The sequence below is a fragment of the Electrona antarctica genome (genome assembly GCF_951216825.1).
Source record: "Electrona antarctica genome assembly, chromosome: 13".
In the NCBI taxonomy this organism is placed as follows: domain Eukaryota; kingdom Metazoa; phylum Chordata; class Actinopteri; order Myctophiformes; family Myctophidae; genus Electrona; species Electrona antarctica.
The window spans coordinates 18,954,330-18,963,995 of NC_136794.1; the positions used below are offsets into that span (position 1 = coordinate 18,954,330).

At 41.1% G+C, this 9,666-nt stretch overlaps 1 protein-coding gene across 1 annotated transcript; it reads right to left on the reverse strand.

Moving 5' to 3' along the window:
• cmklr2 (chemerin chemokine-like receptor 2) lies at nucleotides 1–5,954 on the reverse strand. Its single transcript, XM_079518483.1, has 3 exons — nucleotides 5,705–5,954; nucleotides 4,780–4,897; nucleotides 1–3,738 (listed from the first exon to the last, which is right to left on the reverse strand). The coding sequence occupies exon 3, from the start codon at nucleotides 3,709–3,711 to the stop codon at nucleotides 2,641–2,643; it is 1,071 nt and encodes a 356-aa protein (XP_079374609.1). The 5' UTR covers nucleotides 3,712–3,738; nucleotides 4,780–4,897; nucleotides 5,705–5,954; the 3' UTR covers nucleotides 1–2,640.
• Nucleotides 5,955–9,666: the final 3,712 nt, after the last annotated feature.

The window sequence follows — 9,666 nt, forward strand, 5'->3', positions numbered from 1 at the left end:
TATAGTTCAATTATGGACAAAGTTTAATGCACATCAAACAATAACATTATTATGATTAACATACTGATGAGTTACTTGACTTGATATCTTTATAGCCTATATGGCAAAATGGTTGACATTTCAGTTTCTAAACTTGTGGTTTGTCCGCAAGTGTCTTCTTTCCAAGTTCTCTTTCTTCAGTGTTCAGTTCTTGCTGATGAGACAAATACTTACAGTAGAATAATGATGAGAGAGCTCTATCCGGTTCCATGTATGGTACACAAATACATAGAGATTTCAGTTCTCTGCCTGCTGGAAAGGTCTACTCTAGTCTACTTAAACACTTCATAATGCCTGAGTGATCACTCACTGACTTTTTATTTAGACCAGGATCATAGTTGTGTAATGCATTAGGCCTATAATATATTATATATCACTCTCAATCTATTTTAGTGTATTATAACCAGCAAGACGCCTGAGGGCGAGAAGCGACCTCACCCTAAAGGACAAGGTCGCGTGCACACATGCGGATGTGCGCCTTGTCCTTTAGGGTGACAGCAGACTGTTGGGGCGAGCGCTGGCGCTTTGGCATGAGGGGTCAGATCAACATATGGAATGAATTCTGTACTGGCCATATATGGAGCGTGTCTTGAGTGTACAGGGTTTGATGAGGTCAGATCAACATATGGAATGTCAGAACAGGTCAGCTCCATATATGGAGATCTAAGGGTGGCAGCGGGGGCAGTGTCTTGAGTGTACAGGGTTTGATGAGAGCCCAGGTAGGGCAGGGCCTTAATTTTCGGGCCTGTCTGGACTAATAACTTTGGGGCAGGCCCGTCTAGAGTTTAAATGGACAGGTATCAGTCAAAAGGGAGACATCAAAGAGGAGTACTCCTCTCTGTGCACTCATCTACATTACATTGTTAAGCAAGAAGCAATGACCTCCACCTCCTTGGGGGCGTCGATTCCTCCAAGGAGAGGAAACGGTAGATATTTTGATGTGGTGTGGTGTGGTGTGGTGTGGTGTGGTGTAGTGCTGTGGTGCTAAAGCTGTAGTCGAGCCCGATTTCGACTTAGGTGGTGGCTGTATGCCATAAGTGGCATAAGGTATATGTCACTGCACAATGAAAGACTTAAGGCAGCTATTAGCAAACAGTATACTTCTAGCTGTCTGTCTTGTCTATGTCTTGCATCCTCACCTGACATTAATGAGCATATCATCCCGACACTTTACCAGTCACCAAAATAATTCAAACTAATTATTTCAATATTTAGTTTAGATAGTGTACACAGTATAACCAACATAAAAAATGCCACGACATGGACAAGTCTTGCCATGGACCCGTTTGTATACGGACATGTTGTCTGTTGATGACCTCTAAACCGTTTTGTTGCGTCTCGACCCATTGGTGTGGTTTGGGCTTAGACTATGAAGTATTCATATCAAATTGTTTTCAGAAATGAAATAAAATGTGTACAATTTTACTTAATCAATACAATCAATACAATTCCAATGCATTCCTGGAGTGTCCTCAATCATACGGGTTTGGAATAAACCAAAATCAGTACACATATTCCTACCCAAAAAACTATTAACTATTCATAGCAAATTATTGTCAGAAAATTCCACTACATTCCTGATCAAACATAAAATGCATGGTATCGAAATGAAGATGGTCCCTTAAATAATTATTTGTGGTTAATGTCATTTTCTTTAAACAGTGGAATAAAAATGTAGATGGCTACCTAAACCACTTAAAGCCCAGCAGCATCTGTATTCAGAGGAAAAGTTTGCAGAAAAAAGCAGATCGACATCCTCAGACGTAGCAACACGTTGCAATGTGACACAGCTTGTCAATCAGGCTAATTTCAGCGAAGATATTTCATGTAGAGTCACTAGTATAGCCCTGAAGGACTACGGTCAATCAAGTATAGTGTTTAAAGCTGTTTGGCATTGGCAGAGTAGTTTTTTCATGGGCGCAACCCACATACTCATGCAGCTGCGCTGCTCATCCCACAAATGCATGTTCCCTACAAATCGGGAGTGTGTTTCTCCAACTACTGACGCTGCATACCAGAGTTCATCAGGAAGGAAATTGTAAATAGTTGTTTGCATGCAGACCTTCAGGAATGCTGTAGGAAATTAATCTAAAAGTCCTGCATACATAACACAATTGATTTTCATCTTACAAAAGCTTAAATTGAAATTAACTTCCCTTATGACTAAAACATTCTAGCCATTCTAATGCCTTTACAGTTATGAAAGTATACGACATCAATATAGTATAGAAATCAAGTATAGGGCCTACATTTAAGTAGGTTATATGCAATATATTAGAATAAAATGTTTACACAACTCTGAAATAATTATAAACGTCTAAACATCTCTTCTAAACCTCTGTAAACATGTGTCTAGCAGCCTGTCTCTAAAACAATATGATAATATGAAGAAAACTGCAACAGGTACTTTGCATTGCATTTGATACAAAATCACAGCAATATTAAAATTCCCTTTGGTTCAAAAGAGTGCAATAATGAAATTCACGACTAACATAATATACATGAGAGTAGTAGTAGAACAGTTGTGATTATGTTTAAACTGTGCTGTCATGTACTGTAGAGTAGACCACTTGGGTTATGAAAATCTATAATTTGTGAAATCTACAGAGCTGATGACTCAACAGGCTCCTCTAGTGGACATTCTTTGTCCCCATCTGGCACAGACACCGTCTCAGTTGCAGAGATCGATTGGCTAAGCTCTCTCAGTGACCTCTTACTTAGATCCAGGAATGCGCGCTTCAGTATGCGGCGAACTTTCTTGCCCAGGAGCATGTAAAGGAGGGGGTTAATGCAGCTATTGAAAAAGGCTAAACTGGTGGCAAGTGGAAAGCCAGTTTTCAGCACATTGTGTAAGTGCGATGAGGAATGCATGGAAAGCTCCATCAAGCTAAAGGTATGGAAGGGTGCCCAACATAAAAAGAAGGCCAGAATGACAGCAGACACTGTTCTGGAGAAGCTGGATAGACGAACAGAACCGTGAGACTGATTCACTTTCACTGCCAGCAGTATGGCAGTTATGCATACAGCACTAAAGGGCAAGAGGAACCCAATGGTGGTACGGACAACCACCATTATAATGTGTCTCACTGCTGCTGCATGTCCATCATGTGCATGGAAGTTGTTGAAGCAAACCACCCTATCGTGTAAGTGCATGACGTCCCGAAAGGCCAGAGTAGGACAGCTCAGGATAGCAGATAGCCCCCATACACAACCACATGCAATCCAGGCTCTCTGAACAGTACGACACTGCTGAGACCAATTGAGGTGGACCAATGATACATACCTGTCTATACTGAGCACTGTGAGGAAGAGCACGCTGGCATACATATTCATCACAGACACAAATGAGTTGAGCTTACACATCACCAAACCAAAGGACCAGTGGAAGTCTCTAAGAACGTAATCTATGGAGAAGGGTAAAAAAAGCACAAATACAAAGTCTGCTATTGCAAGGTTGAGCAACCATGTGCTGTTCACAGTTCGTTTGGTTTTAAATGCCGTCACCCAAATGACAATTCCATTTCCAAGCAGGCCAAGGACAAAGGAAATGCTATAAATTACTACTGATATGATGTGCATAGTTTCTCTCTGTTTGTCTACTCCAACTTCGTCAAGGTCTCCATACTCATTGTAATCTTCATAGCTGTAGTTTCCATAGTCATCATCAGCCATTGTTGACAGACCTTTGTCAAACTCTGTCTGTGAGAAAGAAAACACTACGATAAGATTCCTGGAAAGATCTTCATGTACAAATTGTAATACAATGTGACATAGTATGCAACTTTGGCCTGTGTTTACATAAAAAAATAATATATTCATTTTTCATCATCATTCCTCGAGTCTAGCGACTAGCCTACCTGTGGTGATGTTTATCTGCAGAAACACATTGCCCTGACGCCTTCTCCCTGTACATCCCTACCAAAACAAACACCGAAAACACCAACAAAGAGTGGAAAAAACCCCACAAATTTTCAGGGAAGGGGCAATGTGTTTCTGCTGGTAAGCACCACCGCAATACTCCAGGTGGCTGATAACTGCTGGTATAGAGGGAAATGATGGGTAAAAATTGTTTAAACACAGGGCAGAGTTACATATATTTTAATAAATGTTGAAAGACATCAACATTTATTATCAATCTGTAACTGTCAAGTTATTAACTTTTTTTCCCCCTGCAATAATTCAATGTCTTTGAGAATAATAAAAAAATAAAACACTGAGCAACAAAATGGCACGAGAAATGCAAGATCACCAATACCTGTTTTTAATTAGTGTGGCTATATAATATATATTATGATGGATACTGTAATCTAATTATTGGTCAGTAACTCGGACTCCATTAGTGACCAGATTTGACTGAGGGACTGCCATCGCGCAAACTCCAGCTTTTCACCAGAGGAGAAAACTTCAAAATGAGTTACATACTCTTCACATACTAGAGCATGTCTGAAATAAATGTCAGAGCTGAAATTGACATGTAAATATGAAATACATGCTTAAACATGTAGCTAGGTGTAATGTTAGAGTCCACAGAAGTGAACCTTTCAAGCCTGTTTTCTCAACTCGCAATAAGCCATATCTCCAAAACTGGTGGGTCAAACTGAACAACCAATATGTCAATTTGAAGCTATGATCCCCTGCTTTCATATGACATGAAAAAAACTAAAATTCAAAAAAATCCAATGGCAGCCCCTCAGTCAAATTTTGTCACATCCTGCCTGTATTTATTATTTTAGTTCTCACCTCACACCGCTTTTGTCTCTGTGCTGTGCTGTTCTCCTTAAAGCTCCTGCAGTTGTTTGTCCTTATGTGAGTTCCTCCAGTCCTTACGAATAAGGTTGGGAACGGGTGTGTCGTAACTCTGGAACACAATGTCAGCAGCCAGCATGTTGAGTTGTTGACAACGTTGTGCCTACACCCTATGTGCTTGCCACCTGGGGTGTATGCCTACTTTAAACCTGCATGTTTTAGTGTTGAACAATGTTACTTAGATAATCAAAGCAGAAGTAAACTCACAAGACCATTACTCATGTAAATTCATATGGGTTGGCCCTCATAAACCATTGACAGCCAAATATGGGGGAAATGCAGTCATATGATGTCTATATGCCAGCAACTCACAACTTATGACAAAACCTAAATATAGGTTGAATCAACACAATATGTTTTTCTCTGGATATGTGGACTGGAGTGTCTGCCATGCCAAGCACTCTAGGCTCCTCAATGAGAATGACAGTTACAAAATCCTTAAAGATATAGATATATATTTTAGAATCTATAAGACCTCTGCCTTAAGCTAAAGTGCAGTAACTATAACTACGTTTTTGGACTTTGATTGATTGATTGAATTGGCAGAAATGTAAATAGTACAGGGTAGTCCAAAAGGATAACACCGACAAAAGTCCTTGCGGTCTTGTTTCCATCACACCGATTTATGTACTAGGCTATCCCAAAGGTCAAATTAGATTTCAATATTTTCGGGGATAAACTAACAATTAATAAACCAAATAGGCCTAATCAGCCACAAGGCAGGATCGGTAATATAATTGCTGTAAGAAATGAATTACAACAGGATAGGCAGCCTTAAAAAGTCAAGCACGAGGACATAAAAGTTCAAATAGCTAACACAGTTTTAAGAAGAGAAAAGCGTATTCGTCGCTTTGCTTACCTTTAAAACAGCCGTGATTTTATTTTGTGGCTTCGCAGCTAGTTCGCTCCCTTGAGAAGATGGCAAACTTGTAGGCTACCGGTATAGCTAAACCAGGGTGTTTTTGTTTTGCTGTAGCCTACAGAGTTCGCGAGTTTCCTCAGTTCCAAACTAAATGATGGTGCGCAGCTGTTCATGAATTCTCTAGCCGTGTTACGTGTTTACACTTTATAGTTTATGCGCAATCTTTCTTCTGGTCCATCCTAATCCTTCGTGAGTTGGGATGCAGTGGGCGCGCCTGCCGCCCATCTGCCGCCTGGTTGACGCGTCGCGTCTGGAACGTGTTAAGCCCCCCCCCCCCCCCCCCCCCCCCCCCGCCTCCTCCTCTGGAATGAAGCCAGCATTCATTCAGTGGGGAGCCTTGCCATCATAAGCAGCCTGAGCTCTAAACTAAACGTCCAAATATCCCTGAATATCAAAACCGATAAAGTGTAAACTAGGTTTACTGCTGAGATTTTGTCGACGTGGCCCCATTTCCTCACAAAAGCCCTTCCCACACGCAGTCGGTATAGCCTAAAGTACAAATCCTCTCGATTCCCATTATTGCTTCAGAAATTCGACTTGTGATGATGATGTAGCTCGGACTTGAGCTTGAATGTGAATTAGCCTATATACCGGTAGGTTTATTCGATTTTTTTATTATTATTTTGATTCAAGGTCAAATAAATACATGTTTGAAATACAAAAAAACAACAATAATAATAATAATAATAATACATGCGCGTGCGTGTGTGTGTGCGTGTGCGTGTGTGTGTGGGGCTCAGGAAATACAAATGTATGCAGATAAAAAGGACATGCACAACTTCTACAACTCCATAAAAAGCATCTATATGGCCCCAAAAATCACACCCCTGAAAACAGCAGATGGTCCAGATCCTGTTGAGAAGGGGCTGAACGGTTTGATGCCCTCCTGACCTCAACCAACATTCTTCTGCAGATCAGTTTGGAGCCTAAACGTCCCCCAATCCATGACTTCAGCCAGCCACCAAGTCCCCTGGCATTGACAACAACCCTGCCGAACTGAAGGAGGGAGGGTACCTCATGTACAAGGACTCCAACTCCATCAGTACATTCTGAGGGCCTGGGAAGAGGACGCCAAAATTGTTTCATGTATGAAAACAAGGGTAACAAGGGCTGGTAAGGTACTGGCCACGGTGATGCTATAGATCAGGGGTTCCCAAACTGTGGTGCGTGTGCGTGCACCCCTTGTGGTGTGCGAACACCCTCTAGGGCAGGGGTGCCCACACATTTATGACGTGAGATCTACTTTCAAAATGACCAGCTCAACAAGATCTACCCACTGAAAAAATAAGTGTACCATTGCTGAAAATAGTTTAAAATATAATGTACCTGGGGGGCTTTGGAATAGGGAGGGGGGAGAAATTATGACAGGCAGTTTCTGCTGTCAAAATATGTCCCCCCCGTATTTAACTTAAACGCCCAATGCATTCTCAATGGCAATAGCACAAACTTTGGCATGCTACTAGTCCTACATACTTACACCTAGAAACCCCATTCAAACCTATTTAGGTTCATCTTACAGTGGACATGTTTGCCTGAAAAGAAATCTTTGAAATGCGCTGGCGTTACATAGGCTACAGTAAGACATAAGACAAACACACTTGGAATGGGAAATAGAAGGAAAATGGAATTGGTAGGGTTTTTCTTTCTACTGACAGTGTGTACTGTAATATTTTGTATGTGGAAAGTGAGTAAACTACCTCGACGCACCCAAGGTCTCCTGTCTTGCTGTTTCCTTACTCCACAGTATATAACTTTGTAATGCTACTGACGTTTGTGCACAACAATCTTGAAACAAAGTAATACATTGTATTTGATGTATTGTCTCATATCTTCTGGTCATATAATGTGCCCATTGTCCAATACTGTATATATATTCTCTGTGTGCTTCAGAACTTGTCGAAGTACCTTTAGTGTCATCTTGTTCTGCCCTTAGTTAGATGAAGACTCTTAAGGGACCACGTGGTTGGTCAACCGAAATCACAATTGATGACACCAGGCAGTATCACACTGCCACTAGGTGAGGCACAGGCGGGCCCGAGTGCCCACCGCAAGCAGCAGATGGCCTCACGTGTCAGCCCCCTCCATGCACATCTCAGTCATTCACAGGCAGGGTTTTGAGGACAACTGGTTTGGGAATCGCTTACACAGAAAAAAAACCAAGGACTTTATATTTAAAGAAGGAGAGGTCACAGGCACAGCTTGAAAATCTGCTTTAAAAGGCTTTAAAACCAAACAGATAGCCTACTAAAACCACCAATAACCATCACACAGTAAAACCAACAATTGATCACAGCCCTATCGAGTACTAACAGTTCCATAGTTTACAAACAAAATAAAATGTTTTGGTTCATCCATGTGCACACTGTCTACTTACTCCCTCTTGCTTCATCAGATACTCTGATAGCCTTATCTAAACATCCCACATGTCCAGCAGCCCAAAATGACTATCTCATCCCTTCTGTGTATGTACAGTATATTCAGCCCTGAGGCGTTGCTCTCTCTCTCTCTGTGTGTGTGTGTGTGTGTGTGTGTGTGTGTGTGTGTGTGTGTGTGTGTGTGTGTGTGTGTGTGTGTGTGTGTGTGTGTGTGCGTGTGCGTGTGCGCGTGCGTGCGTGTGTGCGTGCATGTGTGCGTGCGTGTGCATGCATGTGCATGTGTGGACATTTCACTGCTTGTACTTGTATACGTTAGTGACGAAAAACACCTTGATTCTTGACACAGCCTACATCCCCCTGGTTAAATGATGAGTGAGAGTAGAGCACCTGTGGATTTCCCCAAGGTCCACGTTCACCGCATTAATTTGAAAGAACTTTTAATTGAATACAACATTGTTAAGAGTTGTGTATACGGTTGATAACTTCAGATCAAATAGTCCGGGAGCTAGGCCGGGAGCCAGCCCTCATACTAGTCCGGGAGCCAGCCCTCATACTATTTTTTGCTACCTTTTTTTCACTATTATTTCCTGTTAGCATGGGCCATCTCAAAATGATGGGACCACCCCCAACTCGGTTCTGTTTGGTTTCAGGGGCCCCAAAACCCCTTTTTTGGTATATGTCTGGCGAAATTGTGTAAAGGCAAATAATAATTCACTAAAAATACATAAATACACATGGAAGTGTGAAATTTGGCATGGAGTATCCTGACACATAGGGGTAAGTAGCAGAATAGGATTTTGGGGCTATCTACCATTGTATTCTTAAATATGACCTACATCATCTCCAGAAACACAAATATATATACTGTCCGCTTAACAAATAACAACAAAGATGGTTATTTTCCAGCACATGATGGTGAATATCATTGCCTCACTTGTATATAGAAAACTTCCCATATCCTTAAGCTTCAATTTAAGCCCAAGATGACCTTTCTATCTTGAAAATTGCTCTTTCTGTAGCCAAAATTCTGCACTATACCTCAAATCGAGTTTGAACTCACTCCACATCATGGAATATTTCCTACTTGAATGAGCTATGTTAAAAGTGTCCCATCTGTCATTTTTATGCAAATGAGTGCCGCAATTATATAAAAATCAGACCCATAGATAGATAGATAGATAGATAGATAGATAGATAGATAGATAGATACTCCGTACTTTGTTGTACTGTACTTTGTAGTACTGTACTGTACTGTACTTCACAGTACTGTACTGTACTGTACTTCGCAGTACTGTACTGTACTTTGTAGTACTGTACTTCGCAGTGCTGTACTGTACTTCGTAGTACTGTACTTCGCAGTACTGTACTGTACTTCGTAGTACTTTACTGTACTTCATAGAACTGTACTGTACTATGAAGTACAGTACAGTACTACGAATTATAGTACTGTACTGTACTGTACTGTACTGTACTGTACTGTACTGTACTGTACTGTACTGTACTGTACTTTACAGTACTATAATT